This window comes from Chenopodium album, chromosome 13 (assembly GCF_948465745.1).
Source record: "Chenopodium album chromosome 13, dcCheAlbu1.1, whole genome shotgun sequence".
NCBI lineage: Eukaryota > Viridiplantae > Streptophyta > Magnoliopsida > Caryophyllales > Amaranthaceae > Chenopodium > Chenopodium album.
In genome coordinates this window covers 48196927-48219551 of record NC_137846.1, presented here as the reverse complement: position 1 = coordinate 48219551, position 22625 = coordinate 48196927, and the positions used below count along the sequence as shown (strand labels likewise).

The 22625-nt window shown below is 31.6% G+C and overlaps 2 protein-coding genes across 17 annotated transcripts; one reads left to right on the top strand and one right to left on the bottom strand.

Annotated features, from left to right (window-relative positions):
• Positions 1–8160: 8160 nt before the first annotated feature.
• LOC145574857 (uncharacterized) lies at positions 8161–17369 on the bottom strand. Its single transcript, XM_081632717.1, has 9 exons — positions 16788–17369; positions 14059–14245; positions 13751–13884; positions 13422–13534; positions 9689–9944; positions 9436–9588; positions 8665–8744; positions 8530–8579; positions 8161–8430 (listed from the first exon to the last, which is right to left on the bottom strand). Exons 1-9 carry the CDS (start codon positions 17043–17045, stop codon positions 8225–8227), a joined length of 1437 nt encoding a protein of 478 aa, XP_081488843.1. The 5' UTR covers positions 17046–17369; the 3' UTR covers positions 8161–8224.
• LOC145574858 (uncharacterized) lies at positions 10657–22333 on the top strand. Of its 16 annotated transcripts, none has more exons than XR_014098205.1 (10): positions 10657–10709; positions 15160–15203; positions 15534–15625; positions 17559–18933; positions 19215–19343; positions 19426–19719; positions 20378–20454; positions 21321–21391; positions 21527–21733; positions 21860–22333. XR_014098205.1 is itself a non-coding variant. In XM_081632718.1 (10 exons), the coding sequence occupies exons 7-9, from the start codon at positions 19610–19612 to the stop codon at positions 21690–21692; spliced, it is 348 nt and encodes a 115-aa protein (XP_081488844.1). In that variant the 5' UTR covers positions 10657–10709; positions 15160–15203; positions 15534–15625; positions 17559–17709; positions 17853–18933; positions 19215–19343; positions 19426–19609; the 3' UTR covers positions 21693–21733; positions 21860–22333. The 16 variants fall into 16 exon arrangements, 6 of the variants coding, with proteins under 6 accessions (XP_081488844.1, XP_081488848.1, XP_081488849.1 ...); XM_081632718.1 differs by lacking the exon at positions 21321–21391 and having other exon boundaries at positions 17559–17709; positions 17853–18933; positions 20383–20454; XM_081632722.1 differs by having other exon boundaries at positions 20383–20454; positions 21331–21391.
• The last annotated feature ends 292 nt before the right edge of the window (positions 22334–22625 follow it).

Genomic DNA, 22625 nt, shown 5'->3' with positions numbered 1-22625 from the left:
TGTAATAATAATATCCAGAGCTACAATAACAGTATAAAATCATATGATAACAGTATATAAATCAACCATAGTAGTATAAAAATCAATAACAACAATATAGTCAAACCCACAATAATCATATACCCAAAAAGTATACATAACAATTCAACAATAACGGTATACAAATAAAAATTAATAGTATACAAAATAAAATAACAGTATACACATTAATGATAACGGAGCACCGACAAACAATTAATGTCGTCATCTTCAACTCCTTCACATCCAAATTGTTTCGAACTTCGACAACACCAAACAAAGAACTCACCGTTTTTCATGGAGAAAGTCGTAAATTTGCACACCGATGGTGAATTCATCGTCTCTCGTGACCAAAGTAACAAGATGTTTAAAGACCGGTGGTGAATTCGTTGTCTCTCGTGACCACAAAATTTGCTGCTCCGGTCTGGCGCCGGTCGTTTTTTCACGGGAAACAATAGCAAAGAAGGGAAAGTAACTTCTCTCTCCTCCTTTTTCTTTTTTACCCACCCTTCGTTCTCATTTTACCCCCTATTTTATTTTGCCTTTTTTTAATTCGCAAATATTATTTTTTTATTCAGGTATTGGACAGGGGGTCCAATACCGGGTAATGGGCTATAGTTTCTCCAGTAGCCGCTACTTTACTCTACTCACCCCTTTTCTCTCTTCTATCTCCTCTCTCCTCTCTCAAACACTCACTCTCCTCAGTCCACACGCACCGCACCTCACTCCAAGTCTCCAGGCGACCACCGCCCTCACTCTTAAGCGACCACCGCGCGCACTGCACCTCACTCACCGTCATCCGCGTCATCAGGTTAGTTTTGTTTGATTTTTTTGGGTTAATTTATTTGCTGATGTTTGTTACTTTGTTTATATTTAATTTATTTTCAATTACATATATAGGGTAAGTGATGATAGCTTTTGTTAATTTTTTTGAATTATTTATCTTTTGTACGGATTAAAGACTTGGTTTCGGAGCAATCAACAATTATCATTGATGAGAATCATGAGACAATTGAAGCTTCGGCTCCCCGATTTAGTTAGATTTGTGGCTCTAAGATATTGTTTAGACTTTGTAATTTATTTGGTTGTTTTGTTGTTTTAATTTGATGTAAATAAACTCTCTGATTTGAAACACACAGCAAAACAAACACATCTTTTTATTATTATTATTATTATTATTATTAATTATTTATAATTAAATCAATAGGTTTTTTTTAATAAATAAGTACATCAGTTTGTCTTTTCAATAAAGAAAGGTTTTTTTTTTATAAAAAACGGCAGTTTTTAAAGTTATGTACAGCAGGTTTTATTTTATTTTTTTTTTAAAAAATAATCATATATATTATAATAACGGGTACCCAGTAAAAATGGGTACCCGATAAGCGGATACCCGCTTTTACCGGGTCGGGTAATGGGCCGCCTTAATCACTACCCGCACTTCCGGGTACCCGGTTATGAGCACCCCTACCTTTAGGACTTCTTTCAAAAAAAAAAAAAAAACTATCTATACAGGCCCGTCTTTAGACATGTTTTTTCTAACAGGGCCCCTAAAAATCAGGGGCCCATAATTTTTTAAAAAAGAATCATAACCTTACATATTCACCTTCTTCACCGTAAAATACCACCTTTTTCAAACTAAAACCTAAAAATTCATCCTAAATCTTCGACTTTGCCTTTTAATTTCCAAACAAAATTAAATTGATTATGAAGATATAATTGAGGATTTTGCTTCGAAAAATATTAGAAGGGTGACACTTTTTAGATAAAAGGTTTTTTGTTTGTTGTTTTATTGAATTACAATTAAACTTAGTAATATGAATATTTTAGCTTTATAATAATTGTAGTACTGTACTAAAAAAAAAGTCATTTTATAATTATAATATTTATTGAAGGGTCCAATTTTAATAGTTAGAACATGGCCACAAATTGTCGGAGATGGCCTTGTCTACAATTATCTATGATATACAAGTAGTAAATAAAAAAAATCATTATGTTATCTAATAATTTTAATAAAATATCATATATAAAAAAAATAAAAAGTAAACAACCAGTGTGGAACTTTGTAGCTTGAAACCTTTGCAGTTTAAAAATACGATGTGGCAATACAAGCTACAATATATTGTAGCTTGCCATTGGAGATGCTCTAAGGTTTATTATAAACTTATATGCACAAAACCAACCCACCAAATCAAAGTGTGCACTCTTTGTGTTAAAATGAAAGATACCACTTATGCAAAGACCTGGTCTTTTAAATATTGTAGTACTAGATTAGGCCTTGTGCTATGCACGGTAATTTCACTACATTTTTCATATAGCATGACAACATGACATGAAATGGACATGAAAAAAGCGAGTTTGTATCAAGGGTTTCCGACTTGTTAATTAAACGAGTCAACATGACACAACATGTTCATTATATGGATTGGGTTAGTGTTGAAGCTTCCCAACCCGTTTAACTTCAAACCGAAACACAACACGATATGGCAGTAATGGCACGACACAATTGTCATCTAATTTAAAAATTAAAATATACAAAGTAAAAGATATGGAGAATATTGTAATATAAATATGGAAAATATATGAATCTAATTATTAAAGTTATATGATATGGTGAATATTTTGTGCAAATTTTATAGTAAGTAGTTGATGGTATATATTGACAAAAAAATAAAATAATAATAAATAATAAAATAAAAGAGGGTAAGGGATTTTGGAGGGAAAAAACATCACTAGGAATTGACATGTGTCATTTTTGGTGTCTGTTTTAGTATTATATCATATCACTAATATATAAAGCCGGTCTCGCAGGGAGGCCACGAGACAGCGACACTTGACAATTTAGGGTTGTTCATCGGTCCGAGACCAGATTGGATCGACCCGAATTAGACCGAAGACCGAAAATTAGAATTTTAAGAACCGAAGACCGGATCGATTAAGCTAGGACCGAGCCCTGACCGGACCGAAAGAATCGGTCCAAAACCTGGACCGGACCTCTTTGGACCGATTTAAGAATTTTCTTAAAAAGAATACTAAATTTTTTATAAAGTTATGGAAAACACAAAAAAAAAAAAAAGTAAAGGAAAAACTATATTTTAACGTCATTTTTACGTTTTTTTTTTGTATGTTTAGACAAAAAAAACTTATAAAGTTGAACATTTCTAAGCTTATTAAGGATAATTTTAACTATTATGTAAGGTTTCATGCATATTTTTAATAAAAAAATTTAGTCCGTTCCAAGATCGATTTTTATAGGGTTTTGGACCGGACCAGACTGAAGACCGGAAAAATGAATTTCAAGACCCAAAGATCGGACCAAATTTATTCGGTTCGGTCCGAACTGGGGTAGTCCTGTCCATTTTTTCGGTCCGGACCGATTTATGAACACCCCTACTTGACATTATAGTTTTTCACCAAGTGTCACACCACGTAGGCGACAAATAGGTATTATTATGACACATATGAGGCTAATTAAGTAAGCGATTTTTTAATAGATTTTTTAAGATAAAATTGTTGTACTGTATAGAGTTTTATTATCGATATACTTCTAATATTTGATATATACAAAATTAATCATTACTTTTAATAAATATTCTATAACTCGGTTTTATTTCCATCATAAAATTCGTTTCAAAAAGTTCTTTAAATTAAGAACCGTTTATAATAAATTTAATTTAGTTAAAAAATAATAGAGAATTAGTAAAAATAAAGTTTAATAGCAATAATTTAAGTTTAATAACAATAATTTTAAGTGAATAATAGCATAGACATCTATTTAAAAACAAAACTACAAAAAATACATCTATTCAAAAAGTTTATCCTAATTAAAATTTTATGAGCAATACGGGCATTGTCCGGGCACAAAACATGCCATACCAAAAACATTGACACTTGGCATTCCAACTTTTCGTCAACAAGTGTCACGCCACGTTGGCAATATTATTTTTACACATAGGATGATTTGAATATACTGGTATTTTTTTTAATAAAAAAGTCAAATAGGTTTAGATAGAGTTTGTAGGATGAAAAAGTTAGTTTAAAATTTTATTTAAAATAAAATTTGGATAGATTTTAGGATAAAATTATTGGTTTATAATTTTATTTTTGATAAAATACTAATATTTCATATGTACAAGTTAAATTATAAGCTTATTAGAAAAAATTAGATTATAAGTTTATAACTATAAAAAATATAATATAAAATTATTATTTTGTATCATAATTTTTTTTTGAAGCGAAGAAAATAGTTCAAAACGTACAACATCCATTTATAACATATATTAATTGATTGAAATAAAATACTTCACAATCTTAACGATTTTATTAAAGTATGTAGACCTTTCATTTGGGTCGGGTATGGGTCATTTCGGGTGTCACGGGTCAAGAAATGTTCTACCATAGCCTAAAGTTTTGGGTTCAGTCAACTCAACGTGCTTAGAACAATTTTTATTTAATTTAAAGACTAATGTTTAGAATTTTTCGAATATTTCAATCTTACTTCGCTATTTTTTTTTTTTAAAAAAAATGATCAAACATCTTCACCAATATTATTATTATTTATTACATGTCTACTGCATAACTTAAATCGTCACAAAGGTACATTAATAACTAATTTTGTATCAATGATATATTATAAAACACAAAGTCTTATATGTGGCTGGTCACACTGTGTGGCCAGCCATCATAGGGGTTACTTTGTTAGTGTAATAAGGGTTAATTGGTCAGTGTTATATGGTTACTCGATTAGTATCACAGAGGTTACTTGATCAGTGTTAATTATAGGGGTTACTTTGTTATTTTATAAGTGGTCACACGATGTGGTCAGCCACACATAAGACAAACTAATTTTGAAATTTAGCGTAAAAATAAAAATTTATCTTAAAATTCAATAAACAACCCGAACATCGCACGGGCACAAAACTAGATTTTTTTCAATATTGATATTGATATTGATTGATTCATAAGTTATGTCTTGTTTTCATTAGCTTTTTTCGACCAAAGAGACATGTGTTTCACAAATTACTGGTATCTTAGGATAATTGTTTTTTCACATTAATATATTTTTTTTAGGGAATTTTTTCACATTAATATAATGACCTTATTTATACACCTTGTCGGAGAATTCATACATTGTATACACAAAGAGTAATAAAATAGCGAAATAAATTAATAACTCATCATAATATAGTTTCCAAAAAATGATAGTAATACTCCATATATTACTTTAAGCTTAATTTCATACCCTCATACATAAATTCCTAGATTCATCACTATCTTTCCTAATAAACTAAAATCTCAAATATTTAAATTTTATGTAAGCATACTAATTTTATTTTTTTATTCAAATTATGTAAGCATATTTTAGCAAGCATATTAAACGACAAAAATGTGCATGTACTTCAGAATATAGAAATTTCAAGATTCTAAAAATATTGCACATTTAATTATATATATATCAGGAAATATAATTATTTTATATTGACCACATTAGTAATAAGTGCGTTAAACTTTCAAAATTAGAAAGAAGTATTTGTCGTTAAGAAAGGAATTTTGGAGAATATATATTAATCAAAACCTACGGAGTAATTTGCTTGATAGAAGGCTTAATCAACATACAATATCTTTTGCACACAGCAAATTGTAAGGAAATATTACTCCATATCATATATCATCTTAAAGCAGAAAATATAATTTAATATTTTGTCATAAAATCTGATTTGGTCTTAAAATATATGATATGATTGATTAATATATACCACTGTCATTTTCTTAACAATCTTAAGATCTTTATTATAAACAGAAAAAAAAAACATTACAAATATGAATTGCTCGCTCAATTATATAAGCACCTAAAGTCTTAAACAATTCTATCACAAAGCAAAAAGTTTCTTCATTTTTTCCCATATTGTGACTACATTTTGCTTAATTCACGAGCTTATTTTTTCAATATGGCCGGAAAGTCAGCTTTTGTTACCTTGTTTTTGGTGATAGTTTTGGTGTGTGTGCCTTACGGTGAGTTCAATTGTCTACTCTTTAGATAGGCATTGTATTATTTACTACTATGGTTTCAATATAATTGTAATGCTATATGAATCACTTTGATAAATTTTTTATTTTATTTTATTTTTTATTTGACAAGAAATTTATATGTTTCTTACATAAAGATAACTAGACCATCTTTTGTGTCATTAGAAATATTGCCGCAAATTAATTTTGTACATTGTTAATACTTAATATATATATATATATATGTGCTTTCAAAATATATATATATATATATATATATATATATATATATATATATATATATATATACACAACCATTGAGCTACATATAAGCGCTAAATTCATTTTCTAAATGGATACTCTTTATATATTTGGTATTAATGTATTTATAATAAAATCACACGTTATTAATAAGTCTTAAGTCATTTCTCTAAACTAGCTTTTTATGTCATTTTTTTAATTTTTTTTATTTTTTTGTTAATTGTGACTAACAAATTATTATATTTATATATAACAGGTGGCACTAGCAGAGAAGTTTCTCCATTGATCAATACAATAACGAGCGGGGTGGAACAAACGTGCCCAAAAACATGCATACCCATGGGTGCTACTTGTGACCAGGGAGATTGCGATAGTAAATGTAGTGCCTGCCCTAAAGGCGGACACTGTATTAGTAGAGACTGTTGTTGCTTTCAACATTAAACTTCGACTAAAAACATTGAAATTTAACTTATAAATCAAATAAAGATCAGATCATCATGTTATGATTTACAATTTCTCTCTGTTTTTCCTTAGCAACTCTCTTTCATATTGTCTTTATTCTACTCCATTTTCCTATTTACCATTATGGTAATAATGTACTCCGTATTTTGCACGTGAATTAACCACTCCCTCCGTCCCCTTTTGATAGTCTCTTATGGGCATTTTTCACGGGAATTAATAAACACAAATAAGAATAGTTTAAGTACATTGAAAAAGTAAATTGACATTAAGTATGCAAAAAAGTAGAGAGAGAAAGTAATAAAAGTACGGGAAAACAAAATTTATATGGGTAATTTAAATTTGCACAAGTATTGTTGCAAATTGAAGGGAATTTTGGTAAAAAATTAATATTATTGGTTATTGGAAAAAGCAAATGGGATGAACATTTTGAGACTAAAATTTGCCCATAAGAAACTATCAAAAGGGGACGGAGGGAGTACTAAATAGAGTAATTTTTTTTGAAGCAATTAATTACTAAATAATTAAAGCCAGTCAAATTTTCATTAAGTTGAAATACTTGTAAATATATTGAGTCTTGAAAGATGCAACAAAATCATTGGATAATTTGGCAGACATATGGAAAGATAGAAATAATTTGGAATATTTATTTATTTAATTTTTTTTTTTTTTTTTTTTTGAGGGGAAAAGCAAGAAATTTTATTAAGCCAAAGTAAAGTCAGCTGCAAGAGCAGATTTACATCAGAAGTTGCTTCTTCAAGACACACACGCAAATCATCATACTTGTTACTTAATTGAGCTAAAATATGAGCAGCCTGATTCCCTTTCCTACCAACATGTGAGAATGCAATGTAAATGACACTTCCCAGCAAGATGCAGAATATCATTCACAATAAGACCAAAGTAAGAATTGTGCCCTTTCCTGCTACCAAGGTGTTGGATCAGCTTCAAATTATCAGATTCAAGGGTGAGTCTGGTGAGACCAGCTTCAATTGACACCCCTAGTCCCTAGACAGTGTCTAGCGGCCAAGGCTTCAGCGATATCCACATCAGTTTATGGCAGGTCGAGAGCATGACATCTCCAACACAATCACGAACAATACCACCAAGGCCAATTGCTTCATTCTTGAAAATCGCAGCATCAGTGTTCAGCTTGTAAGAGCCATTTTTAGGGGCAGTCCATCGTTGAGGAGCTTTTGATCTGCAGGTTAACTCAGTAGCCAAGGAAGTGTTTGCCTTCTCAAAGTTACCAACCATGTTAACAGCTCTTCTAATCACTTCTTCATATCATATTTACATAACTTAAATGTAAAGAGTGTTTTTCATTACAAAGTAATGGTTATATGTCCATTATACAAAGTTAAAGTGTAAATTATGGAATAAAACGAGTTTAAATTATAGAAAAAGTTAGAGTGTAAATTAGACTAATAAATATTTACCGTGTATTAAACGTTCTTACATACCCGACTATTACAAATTAAAACTAATCTAGGTTGATAAATAGAAAAACTAAGATTTGTAGCCAAGTAATAATAATCAAACTACAACCTGTAGTGTATGATCCACTAATATGATGGAAGTGGTCGATCCATTGTCGGAAAATCTTGATTTCTTTTTCCCTTTGCTCCATCAACCATTTTGTATCAACATAGTTGATGTTTGGGGTGGTCATATCAAGACAACGAGTACCTAAAAAAATTCGGGAAAATGTTAAAACACAATTGTTTAATTAAAAAAAAATCAATCAAATTAAAAAATTAAGTAATGCTATACACATTTTGTACATACCTTTTGTCGTTGTAAGTGCGACAATGGTATCAGATAGATCATCCAAAATTCTGTACAAAGTAAAGATTAGATGTTATTATTATGCTAATTATAAATTTAAATAAAAATCATGATCAATAGGTGATGTTTTCTTACCCTCCAATAGAAAAAGGATCTCTCAACCCATTGGAGAAGATGATGTTTCCTCCAAATCCCGTGAGAGATTCAACAAGATTCTGTACAAAAATTTAAAAGTTAATATAAATCAAATAACACTATATTGGAATAGAAAAGGTTTTGAAATTAAGTAATTGTGATATTAAATCATGATTAAGTACCAAATTACTCCCTCCGTCCCCTTTTAAAAGTCCCCGATGGACATTTTTTACGGGAATTAATAAACATAAATAAGAATAGTTAAATTACATTGAAAAGGTAAATTGACATTGGGTATGTAAAAAAGTAGAGAGAAAGTAATAAAAGTATATGAGAAAACAAAATTTACATGGGAAATTTAAATTTGTACAAATATTGTTGCAAATTGGAAAGAATTCAATCACATTTGCATACACCCGGTTTTCAGTAATTTACTGTACATCGAGTTCACTTTTGTCAAATTTAGTGTCACTTTTGTTAAATTTAGTATCACTTTTGTCAAATTTATCAATGAAGCATAAATAACTCTTATATATGTCAGAGTAACTTTTGTGCGTTTTAGTGTAACTTTTGCGCATTTTATTGTCACTTTATAACGGATGTTCAGTAATTTACTGAACATCCGTTTTATTTAAAAGTTTGTGGAAAGAATTTTGGTAAAAATTTAATATTAATGATTGTTGGAAAAAACAAAGGGGTAAACATTTTGGGACTAAAATTTATCCATAAAAGATTATCAAAAGGGGACGGAGGAAGTACAAAAAAATATACCTTACTCTTGAAAAAACTAATGGATGTACGTGGATTCGGCGAAATTCCAAACCTTGATCGACATGATTCTTTGAACTTGACAAGATCGAACGGGCGGGCCGGAAGCATAGTATCATTTTCACATCCGATGGGAAAAATTAGCTCGGAACAACGCTATGTCAAAGCATTATATTATTAGTTAACATAATTAAAGATATCTTTTAAAATTTAGCCTAATAATTAACAAAAAAAAAATTACAATTTAATAAAGGACCTGCCATTCCCAAGCAACGGTCCAATTGGTAACAGGTTCAAAGGGGGATTCAACCCCAATCAACACATTTTGAAAGCAATCTCCCGTTTTCAGTTTTCCAAGAAGACCGTACGCTATATCTTGAATGGATGGTTCATAACCATCAATGCTACGGCACAGGGACTTAATCCCTAGATCACCGGGCTCATCAAACTGCGCAGTTGAGGCATACATTTGCGCAAGCGTCCGTTTAAGCTCCTCAGATGATTGTAACGGCCTACATTTTATTTATTTTTTTTTTTAAAAAAACAAGTGAATCATAGACATTCCTAGTAGTTTATTTCTATTCCTTCCGTAAAAAAAAAAAAAGAATAAAATTGACGTTAAATACACTAAACATTCAATTATAGTCTACATATACATTGAGAGCTTTTGAAGCAAATGATTGTTGAGAAGGAATTTTATACTTGTATAAGGGTTGAAAGTTACGTAAACTTAGTTGTTCAATGTCATTTATGTCAATTTTGTAATTTTTGTAGCAAATTGGTATCAATTCAACAAGTTATATAAGTTGGTGTTAATAATTACAAAATTTTATAAAGTTTGTGTTAATGATTGTAATTTTGCCTATTTCTATTCCTATTTTGTAGCCTGATTTATGGTTCTAAATGTTCCCATGTCTGCCCAATAAACTCATTTCAGCCCAACAACTACAACCATCGAGGCCCAAAATTATGGACCATAAATTGAGCCCACTAACTACCCAACCCATTCACCACATTACTCAACCTGCCCAATAAAAAAAGCTCTTTAAAATTCAAGTGTTTTTTTTAATGAACAATAGCCGTAGCCCGTAGGTGGGAATGGCACGTGAGCACGAGCATGGCACTTGAGCACGAGCTTGGCACGTGAGAACAAGCTTGGCACGTGTAATTTGCCAAACCTTTTTACAAGGCAGAATCTAAGATTTTCACAAAAGTTGAAGAGGAGAGAAGATAATGAAGATTTGGAGGAAGGGAAGAACTGTTGAAGAATTCTGGAGGTTTCTCTTTCTCCGCTTCTTGGATTTTTTTATTTTGATTGGTAAAATTTTATGAATTTGTTTTATTTGATTCTTTTATTTTGATTTGTAAAGTAGGTGACTGTATTAGGTTTTTGATTTTTTTTTTCTTGGAGATATTTGATGTTGGTGATTAAATGTTTTTTTTATTTTTTAAAATTGATTATTTTGTGGTGGCTTCTTGATTAGAATATCAATTTTAATAAAATTGATTTGTAAAGTATTGAATTTGTGAAGTAGGGTTAATGGTTTATATGAACAACTTGATTGGCTTGTATAATGTTGATGATAATATTTAGAAAAGGAAAGTTTTTAATTATTTTATCAAATTGGCTAGACTAGGTAGTGTAGGATGTCAATACTTGAATATTTTAATTTCCATTGAATACCCAATTCATTATTTGTTGATTGTTGATTTTATTAATGTGAAACGGTGATATGAAATTGATTTTTTTAATATAAAAAAAAAAAAAAAAAAAAAAAATATGCAGCGAGCCTGCTGTAGATTTCAACCAGCTTTGTAAGAAGATGTGTATAACTTATAGTATCTCATTTGTCCTAAACACTATAAAATCAACCTATGCCTTCAAATTATTCAGAGTACCAGCCCAAGTTTCTGCTTTTAGCTTCACTTAAAATGCAATTCAGCCCGAGTTAAAAGAAAACCCGGAATTTGTCCTGGAACAGCTTACAGCATAGCAAAAAGAAGCTAAAACTGTACTGAAATAAATTCCAGGCATATTAGACCTTGAATTCCTAATGCTGGTACCCTAGAATTAAGTGTTGGGGCATGATGAAGTAGATGATTTCTTTTTAAGGATTAGAAGGTAGTCCTTATTCTAACTGGATCTCGTACCATCGCGGTCTTATTTATTTCAGGCTGTTGTACTGTTGTTAGAGTTACACTTAAGGGATTTTAAGTCTTTGTCATTGTCCTGCATCCTACACAAGACTAGGAAGCAGGGAGTTGAGCGTCCTACATTGGAACCATTTATTAATATATATTACAACCTTTGGAAAATAATTACGGCATCTTCCTGTTTTTCTCCTTTGGGATGGGGAGGGTTCCATCATTTAGTATTAGTGGCAGAATGAGGTGCTATGATTTACTTCTTGTACAGGTCATTTGGCTGACATTGTTGGGCTCAGGTTGAAAGAGTATTTTTGTAATGGTGATTGGTGGCTTATTGATTATTGGAATATATAGTTATGACATTTGTTATCAGCAAAGGAACTCCAAACCTCTTAGATAGCTGGTATTAGGTCTTTCTGAGGATATGTGCAAGCCCGTGCAATATTAGGTTCTTCCAAGGGGAATTGGGAGTCGATTGATGCTATAAAGGAGGTTATAATATACGTGTATGGAATATGGGTTATTATCATCAAACACTATTTATCTTACAAGCCATGCCATTTGCTTGTATTTTACTTATTCCATTTCCATATCAAGTTGGCAAGCAGGTGAACATGTATGAGTTGCTTAAGGGATCTGTGGTCTATTTATGTTCATGTGCCCATTGGACTTATGGCATGTGGATTGTGTTCATTTAGAGGACTGATTGTGTTGCCTTTTTATATCTATCTAGCCTTTGGTTTATAGAGAGCAGTTCTTGAAAAATCTTTCCAAAGTGAAGAAAGGTTTGATGTTTGGTAAAGAAGGAAAGTTTTAATGGTGGTACAAATAGAATAATGCTCCTTTTAAATTTATATGGGTAGGCTATGAGGTACCTAAGCTGACTTTTCTTTTTCTGTTTTTGAATAGGTATTTATATCATGTGGGAAAAAAAGTACAATAAAGAGTTGTTGTCATACAGTTTTGTTCTTAAGGAACCAATCCTCAGAACCAGCCCACCAAAGCATCTCCCACTCATCCTAATCTTGAATCAGAATCTTATTTCCCAACAACTACGACCAATGATGCCCAAACTTTTTAGCCTAAAAATTGAGCAGCCCAACTCAGTAAATTAATGTTTCATCATGCCAAAAATTCAACCGCAACTCCCTATCCAATAAATAAATCAGCTCACTAACTACTCATGCCATTGAGAGAATTGCTCACCTACTTTAATTGTTGCTAGATCTCCTAAACTCCAAGTGAGTTTTATTTTTTTAAATAACAAAAGAATGGCTCGATCGACGATCAAACGGCAAAAAAACTTGATTGGTTGCAAAAGGTTTGACCTAGGATTAACTGCTATCTTTTTTAATTGATTTCCTCTTTACTTTTGGTAATATATCCCTGAACCTAGCTACATAGTATCTTTTGTTAGGATATTATCTCATTTCTGTTGGTTAACTTTATTAACTACTCGCTAAATATATATAGCCATGTTCTCTGATTAAGGAATACATTTGATCTTTCAACCCTTCATTGACTACATAGATATATTCAAGTCTCTTTACTCTCATAAAGGATTACAATTAATCTTTAAACCCTTACTACGTCATATATAAGTCTCTTTGCACAGCCTACTACTAGAGTGTTATATGTTTTAGAGAAACTCCAAAGAGGAAAAATTATTTTTATATTGTTATAATATGTAGCTATCCTATCATTGGTGCTGTAATTTCAACATAGAGACATGATTTGGAAGAATGTCATGAACTAAGAATTTGAAGAACAAGCTCATTTTTAGTCAAACTTTATTTTAGCATAAACATGTATATGAGTATTTAATACTTGTGTAAACTTACTTGCATGTGTTAAAAGTGCGACTTAGATGCGCTAGACCGTCATATTGTACTGCTATCTCGTCGATTTGTTTCCAGGATCGACGAATCTTTTCATAACATCTTGAGTCAATGTCCTAAACAATAAGAATCACAAAATTTATGGTTAGATAATTAATCATATTATAGGAGCAGTTAATCATATATACACTTTAGCTATCAAGATTCAACTTAAGAATAATATTTAGCTATACAAGTAATCTTTAATTAATCATATAATTCTTGTACTATACAAAGTAGTAAATTCTTTGTTAAAACTTTTAATAATATTGTGTATTATGACAAGAAAATACCTGAAAATCTTTACTGACGATCGAGCAATATCTAGATGTGGGTGTGCTATTACCATAAAATAGCAATGGTGTTGATGAGGCAAGGGCCCCAATTGCAATTTCCGGGTATTTCAACCGAAACCATGTAGCTAAAGCTGCATTAATTAAAAAAAAAAAAGTAAACTAATATTTAATATGTAGCCATAAAATTGATTTATTTTCAAACATATCCATATGAACAATCCTTTAGTTAGGAAAATAAAAAATTACCAAACTGTTGTATGTATTAAAAAAATTGAATAAATGTTGAGTTCATATATATTTCATACCTCCGGCATAGCCGATACCAACAACAATCACCGGTGAGTTCCGAGCCGAATAATTCATCTTCAAGCTTTGAATTATCTCGGCAAAGTCCTGTAAGGCTTGATCAGTGGATAGGCAGCCCCTAACCTTCTGATCAGCCATAGCAGACTCGATCGATCCCAATGGGATCGAATCTCCATAAAACCGATGCTTGATGAAGAAAAAGGAAAAATAAAAGTTAGAAATAGCTACCATTCGTTGGGGCTTGAAATAAATTAAATTTCATTAAATATAGCAAAATGTGACAATAACTAACTTAACATAAAACCTACTTTACCTAACAAACAAACATTACTATAACATTTGTCGTATTTTGTTGATGTTGCACTAATTACACTTCCCCTCCCCAAAGCCTCTCCTCCTTTCCCTGTGGCCTAACTAAAAAGTTCACAAGTCACAACTTGTAACTGTAAAGGTTTGTCATATCTAACGAGTTAAATATAATTTGTCTGTATTATGGAGTTTTAATACTTTGTTTTCCTAGGATTTTATAGGTTATGGGTTTAGGTTTTGCTTATATCTTGATATGAGTGAGTGTTTTTCATGTTATGAGTAATGACTCATACAAGTAGCTGGATACAAATGGGCTTGTCTTGATCTGGTTTTTGAGATGAATATTTTTTAATATAAACCAAGTCATATGACATTCATCTTGTTCAATTCTAACACAAAAAGGCTTCTTTTCATTGTAAAAAATTATGTAGAGTGATGAGACTATCAATAGCTATGCATACATGCATGAATATTTGCTTTCATGATATAGTCTGAATATATGAATAAGTCTTCATATGTTTTCTTCTGCGATTCTAGGCTATCAAAAAAGCAATTAAATACTTAAGTTAGCATTTTTGAATGTTAGCATTGTAGTTTCTAAATCATCAAAATTGATTATGCTTTTTGGGTCCTATACTCCTATTATGAAGTCCCCTTTGTAAAACAGTTATAATAAAACAAACATGGAAGCTATGCATTACCTCTTACATGCCTATTTTCAGACCATCATTATGATGAAAAAGCAAGAATTGATATAAAGTGTTTGATTTTGGGATTTTTTTAATTTGCAGGCATTTTCAGGAAGTTGAAGGTGAAAGTTCTTTTGGTTTATGAGGTAGCTTATGCTAAATTCTATTTAATTTTTTTATAACTTGATTTTACTATACTCCGGTAATCTAATTGATCTGAGTATTGTGAAAGTTTGGTGATAATATGTGTTACATTATGCTTTTTTTTATTTTTATAATTAAATATTATCAGTAAAGGAACATGAAATTTTTTTTTACTCGTACTTTTTTCTTCACATTAATGTCTATCATTGCCCTGAATGATTGCCAGTTGGTTCATCTGTGCATAATTGTTGTTGCATTTTACGTGACAATATATCTATACTGTGCTGTGGGTTTTTAGTTTTATTAAATTTTGGCATATTTATTGTTCACAGGGAAACTGAGAAGAAATCGAGTTAACATTGGGAATGAAGATGGCGTTGGTTGTTAGCTGGTTGACATGAAATTATACAACACTAAAGCAACAGTTAAGGCTCTGGATCATTATCATGTTTCTTCAATTTAGTTCAGTTTCAGTAGTATATTTGTTTGTTCTGAAACATTTGAAGAATAATACACATCATAGATCTGATTTTAAATTTAATTATACCATTCAGTATGTTTTTAATTTTAGTCATTGGTTTACTTAATGGTTTGAAATTTAAGAAATCTATTTTTGTTATAGTTGTTAGTAAGATTTGCTGGTGAAAGGAATTTTATAAATGGAATCTCCATCCTGCAATTATATACTAGTATATACAAAAAAACATCTTTAACTGAGCTTCCCCCACCGTTGAAATGTTTGAAACCCTAAAATCTTAACTAATGAAATTTAAATTTCCTCTCCAAGTTATTTCTCTATTTTGGTGTTTTTGGATTATTTTCCAATTCTCTGATTTATTTGTGAAATTCAATATTTTAGCTATGTTTATAGCTTGAATCTTATAATATTAGTGAGTGTTGGAATTTTCAGTTTTATGCAATTCCTCTGTGGGTATGAGAATAACCTGTTTCCATGATGATTTTGTTTTTCCTATATTAAGGAAGTATCAAACAGGGATAGTATTGATGAAGGGATAAATTGTAATGTCCATCTGACTAAACGTTATTGTTATTCATCTTACTTAATGACTACAGAGTACATGTATGTCACTCAGATTCACAAATCTGTTAGACTGCTAATTAGAAAATGATTTTATGTTTACTTGTTCATTATCCTATTGTTTGATTTCGTTCCCCTTATATGATTTGATTTGAAATCAATTGATTCTCAATCAGCGCTGCTGGGTAAAGAAATTAACTAGAACTCTTCTTCTCCTATTAGTTCCTTTTTATTGTGTATGTACAACTCATAAAAGTGTAAATCAAGTAGAGGTAGCATGCACCTTTAAGAATTACAGAAATTTTAAAACTGTTAATGAAGAGAGAGAGAGAGAGAGAGAGAGAGAGAGGGAGAGAGGAGAGAGTGTCGGGAGGAAGGAGAAGGAAAAGGGTTAAAGTTAGTGAGTGGGGAGTGATGGACCAAGCAAACAAGAAATATTACTAGTTAACATAACAGTTTGTTTTATAGCTTGACAAGGAGTATAAAATTAGTTAAAAAAAGTTTGGTAATTCCATGAAACAATTTATGATACGAGATTTATAATTACCTCAATGTGAACTAGCATAGCGCCAAACTCATTCGCGCTTTGGTTCAACACTCCATATTGCTCGGGAGAGAACGTTTGACCATCCTCACCCCCAAACAGTACGAAAATGGGGGCCCTCTTTTTTGCTCCTTCCCAACGGGTATCATCTACGAGTAATCTCTGCGTAAAGGTGAGATCACTCGTATTGGTAGGCACTGTATGGTCTACCCTTTGGGTAAAGTTCAGCAGTTGGCTATCACCTACACATTTAACAAACATATAACCAAATTATTGCAATTTGACAAAGAATGGATTAGAAGAAAAATATATGAATTTAGATTCAAAATCTTACTGGAGACTAATGTCAACCAAGATAGGAGTAGCATCACACCACCTAAACCAATGATACCAGGCTTACTAGCCATTTGATCGGATCCTGCAAAATATATTACAAATAAAAATCAAATATAAAAAAACCCTCGAGCAGTATACTTATTCATATCAATTGATAAAATAATGCGAGTTGCTAATTATTTTGAAAAACTGACATGATTAATTGCAAGTATTGATAATCCACTCAAAATAATCCCAATTATCTCTACCCTTTAAGGCTTTAATAAGTTTGAGTCCTCCTCCCACCCCCCCCCCCCCTTCTTATGAACAATAACTTTTTCATGTGAGTTGCACGTGACTTGCTTTGCTTAGTTCTTTGGTTAAATTAAATCCAGAAATTCATAAGTTTTTTTTTTTTTTTTTTTTTTTAATTTTTAATTTTTTATTAAATGATTGCAGGTGAGAAATAATTTGTGGATGTTTTATGGGGATGAATTTGGTATTCTTTTACGAGTATCATCTTCAGCTTCTTCTTCTTTGTTGTTGATCCCTTAATTCTTGGAAGGATTGGGCTTTTGGATTTTATTTTCTGGATTTTTCTGGGATTAAGGTGAGAACTATTGTCTGGGTTTTTCTAAGAAAAGATGAGAAGTAACCATCTTTATTTGATTTTATTTTCTGGGTTTTTGGGATTAAGCTGAAATGAACTGGGTTTGAATTTTTTTTTTTTTAATTTTTCTTTTTCTGTGATAGGGTTGGCTTTGTTGAAGTTTGAAGAAAAGGTGGTGAGAGATCCCTTTAATGCCCTTTTTAATTGGCTTTCTGTGTAATAAACTTAAGGGGGTCCTTTCACCTATAGTGTACTAAGGTCATGCCATTGTCAGTTAAAAGGTTGTCTTGTGCTCCTGTTCCTAGCCAATTCCATAGCTTTCAGTGAATCCCGTAGGCCCTGTACTCAATAATTGTATGATTCTTAGCCATTGCTAATGTACACTTTAGTTGTCCATTGCTGTCTGGTGAATGCATTGTTTTCTTTATTATTTAAGTGCTGGCAACATACTGTACGTGATATCAGTATTGCATTGGTGTCTAGACAGTCTCATCATTTTGCAGGGACTAGGTATGCTCTAACTGCATTCTGCTTAATATAATGATTTTGTACACTATCTGATTCCTATTATTATATATATAAACCAAAAATCCATCTTTTGGGCAGTGTTATGCTGTCTGGTTCCCTTTTTGTTTTGATTGGATATGCTGCTGTGTGTAAATCCACGTGGACTCTGTCCTGTGTTAGTGATTGAAGCTGAAATTTGATCTACTTAAGCTTTATGCTTTGTTTTACTTATGGGAATGGTGTGCAAGGAAGTTGCTAAGATAGTGTTTGTCTGTATGTGTTTTTGTTTGGGCAGGGCTTCATGGGGAGGGTAATGCATGTGCAAATGTGAGCATGTCTATTTCAAGTTGCTGCTATTTAATTGCAGGGCTCATGCATTTGTGGATACCTACTGCTTTTTCTCTTTTCAATTAAAAAAAAAAAAAAAGGAATAGCAGCAGATAGGCACACAATTTGCCGCCGTTATATCGATAACTTCTCCGACATTTGACGAAGAATTTTTGGGTGGAAGTAGTGTTTCGATGAGAAGTGTTTGAGGGAGAGTTGACGCCGTTGTTGATGAATTGAGTTTGATTATGCATTATTTAATTGAATTGCAGTTCTATCTTGGTAGTAAAGTGAGAATTATTGATCCAACGACTGTCACTCCTAGCCATGGGTCCTTGTTAACTAAGAATGTCCACCTTTATTATCGCCATTGTTCTATCCATCACTCTGGTAAATCTTTTGATTTTTTTTTTTTTTTTTTTTTTTTTGGTGTGTGGGTTTGTGTTGCTTAGTTGTTCTTATTCCAAGTTCATTTTTTTGATTTCTTCATTTTTTCGTTGATTTTTGTGCTTTTTAAAGTTTTTGTGATTTGTAATTTATTTAATTTGATGTTATTTTAGTGCAGTTTCTTTTAATATTTTTATCGACTGTTAATGTGAAATCTAAATCAATTTTTCAGTTAATCATCGAAGCCGGTTTTTTTTTTTCAATCTCTTTCTCTTTTCTCACAGTACAACAAGTTCATCCGCAAACTGATGAAAAAACAATCAAAAAGACTAGTCACATTTTAACTGCAGTCAAAACTCTATTAGATATCCCATGATATTCTTGAATCAACTTCTTTTGCAATTGTGTTCAAGGTTTGTTAATTTTATCTTTAATTCTTCATATACTTTGATCAATATAGGTAGCAATTTCCAATCCATCTATTTATACTTGTAGTAAAGATGACTCCGAAGAAAATCGTATGCCTTATATCAGGGAAAACAATATCGTGGTATAGAAATGATGACGATGATGATGGAGTGCATAGAATAGGTCAATAGGATTATCAAATCATGAGGAGGATTACATAGTTGAGTGGCCAAGGGAAAGATTAAAAACGTCAAGGGGAAATCAATTCGATATGCTGGTGAATGAGTTGAACCAGGGCTCTGTTGAGTTTGGTCAAGAGGGGTTGTTTGATGGTCTTAAAGATCTTTATCATGGTCTTGATATTCATCCTGAGAAAAAAAGGTAACAAATTCTAACTAGGCTCTCCATTTTTACCTATTTTTGTAGCAATATAGTTGGTGGCATAATTTGCTCTGCTTTTGCTCTGAAAAAAAGGAGATTATTGGGTAGAATTGAACTACTTATAAAAAAAAAATAATGATATGGAGTAGATTATTGGGGTTAGATTTATTGTTTAAACATGAATTTAGATTATATCATTTTTAAACTTGTTTGGAGTCGATTATTTTGGTAAAACCATATTTTTGATCAATTAAGTTGACTTAAATTTGGTAAAACCATATTTTTGATCAATTAAGTTGACTTAAATTTGGTAAAACCATATTTTTGATCAATTAAGTTGACTTAAATTTGGTAAAACCATACCCGAAAAAAGGAGTCATGTAAGGCATATGTAAATTGAGAGACAGGTTTATAATATCACAATGAGTGTCCAAGAAAGTTTCATTCAAAACTTTAATTAAGGCTTTTCAATAAAGTTGTCATTATATTTGGTTTAAAACAGACCCTTAAATATTATAGAAGTGATTGAACCACATTTCTAGTGGGGAAGAAAACATGAAATTAGAGCTTCAAGTGGCAAGCCTGTAGGAGGGTTTCAAATTAGACATAAAGTTTAGGTGAATATCTAAAAGTAAATTGTTTCATGAACTTTTTGAAGATTAGTTCGGATTCTGGAGTAGCAAAGGTGTATTTCAAGGCTAGGAGCTTGGGAATCGAAAACTATAACATATGCAGGTGAATGTGATATAAAAGGTTACTCTATTAGAAAAGAAATCAAATTTGGCTATTTCTTTCATGTTCATTTGGATGTTTTCTTATCTATTTATTAATATCTCAGTATTCTATTCACAATTATTGGGCACTTGATAACTTCTGCTTAGTTTTGGCTCCCAATTCAGTTCTTTAATTAAATCTGTGTCATGGTTTTATTGGGGGGGTCAGTGGACTAATAAGAAGCCCTTGAAATATACTAGCACCATGGAGTGGTTTGCTGCACTTGTTCAGTTGTTCTTTGCTAGGTAGTTAACCGTATTTTGCATGCTTTGAGCATAACAAACATGATAATATGTTCATTTAGCAACTATTTAGTTCAATAACTACTTTGGCTTATGGGCAACCACATAACACTTACTTTTACAGTTTGAACCTGATAAATGGTGATAGAAAAAAGAGAAGGGGATCCTCTATTTTTGAAGGATCACAATTATGTGGGTTTGGTTTCATTGGGATTATGTTTGTGTTAGTATTGTGTTCTTGATGTTGTTTCTATTTCTGGGTTTGTATTTGTTAGGTTGCCTTCTCCCTTTCACATGCTGAAGTCCTTAGTATTTTTTTTTTTTTTTTTTTTTGGGTGTTGGGAGCTGATTATATTTAAAAGCACAATAATATTGGTTAGCTAAGGAACAATCAAAAGGTCCATTGAATCAATTGGGTTTGGTCAGATATATTAGCTAAGAAATAGAGAAGGCTTATTACATGGGTTTTATCTTAGAGCTCAAACTCCTAACCTGCAACTCATGAATAGCTACTAGCTACCGTAAGAATGTAAGCTAATACTAGTATTTTTGAACATTTATACTGAAATGAACTAATCCTTACAGCAAACAATAGGTACCTGACTAGAACTCCTATATGTCTACGTTTGCGGGATGATTGGTCTGATTATAATGAGGTAGGATCTTGTTGACTGAAGTAAAAACACACATTCTTTAATTTCAAGGTGGCCAGCAGGTACCTCACTATCTTTGAATTGGCACTTAAAGCTATTCCATTTGAGTAACATATTTTCTACAATTTATGTCGCTAGGAATCTGATCTGGACTAAGGTCCTTGTGAATGTGGTTCATGTTGGAGTTGGCCCTATATACCAATTTGATCTGGACATAGCTAAAGCTTGTGGAGCTTGTATCATTGGGTCACAATTCGTAGTCCATCTAATGCCATCAATCAAGAAGCCGAAAGAGCCAAGATAAAGTTACATACAGTTCTGTTGTGTTTATAACATGATCTTGAGGTAGTATACTTTTCCAGCTGTACTGATTGTTTTTGTGATATATATTTTGAATTCCTTTTCTATTTTAGATAGTAGTGCATCGTGTGATCTACCACCTTTTGAACGACATTGGTGCTTTGATTGTAGAGAAAGCCTCGGGAACATATGAGATACAGGTAGCTGGGGAAGCACAAGCGCTTGATACATTCGATATCACTGGTAGAAGCAAGGCTAAAGGGGCTGATGTTAAGATTGCTTATTTTTGAGGGCTCATATGCATCTCTCAAGCACAAGAAGCAAGATGTGGAGTCAGTTATCAGCGAAAAAAAGTGTGGTGTCGTGATTCACGATTGATTTGATTTTTCAGATCGGTGATATGGTCCAATGCTTGGAGGAAGTCAGAAAGGAGCCCTAGTTCATATCAGAAGATAAAAGCATTGTTCAAATTGGATGCTGATTTTACAGATAGCTTAATGGAGAAGAAAAAAAAAATTACTTGAATCTGGATACAAATGGGAAGACTAAAAACAGTATTGTTGCTGTCAGAACAGTTATTTTGATCACAATTTGTTCTTATTCTGTGTTTTAAGTCTTATTAAGTGCCTTTTATTACTTATTTCATTATTTTTTATTTTTTTTTATTTTTATTTTATTTTTATTTTTTTTTTACGTTACCTTGATAAAATCATCTGCCATCTCTATGTGCCTAGCTAACTTTTGGCCAAGGTAATTCATTTATAAAGTAAAGAGGCAAATGTCAAACTAAGTTGGGAATGAAGGAACATGTTTATTGATCAGAGTATATTAAAGACAATATCCTAAAAATTAGATTAATAATCAATTACAAATTAGTATTATTTTTCGGTATTAATAATAAATTAGTCGATAATTTCCTAAACAAAAAAAAAAAAAA

What these genes read in the sequence shown, in the direction of transcription:
- LOC145574857 (XM_081632717.1), bottom strand. Translation starts at nt 17,045, where the DNA reads ATGTTTGTTAAATGTGTAGGTGATAGCCAACTGCTGAACTTTACCCAA. An exon ending in CTATGCTAGTTCACATTGAG is followed by an intron (nt 14,246 to 16,787) that starts GTAATTATAAAT and finishes TTCTTCATCAAG; the next exon opens with CATCGGTTTTATGGAGATTC. An exon ending in TCGTCAGTAAAGATTTTCAG is followed by an intron (nt 13,535 to 13,750) that starts GTATTTTCTTGT and finishes CTTATTGTTTAG; the next exon opens with GACATTGACTCAAGATGTTA.
- LOC145574858 (XM_081632718.1), top strand. Translation starts at nt 19,610, where the DNA reads ATGCTGGTGAATGAGTTGAACCAGGGCTCTGTTGAGTTTGGTCAAGAG. An exon ending in ATTCATCCTGAGAAAAAAAG is followed by an intron (nt 19,720 to 20,382) that starts GTAACAAATTCT and finishes TTTGAAGATTAG; the next exon opens with TTCGGATTCTGGAGTAGCAA. An exon ending in GAAAACTATAACATATGCAG is followed by an intron (nt 20,455 to 21,526) that starts GTGAATGTGATA and finishes TTATGTCGCTAG; the next exon opens with GAATCTGATCTGGACTAAGG.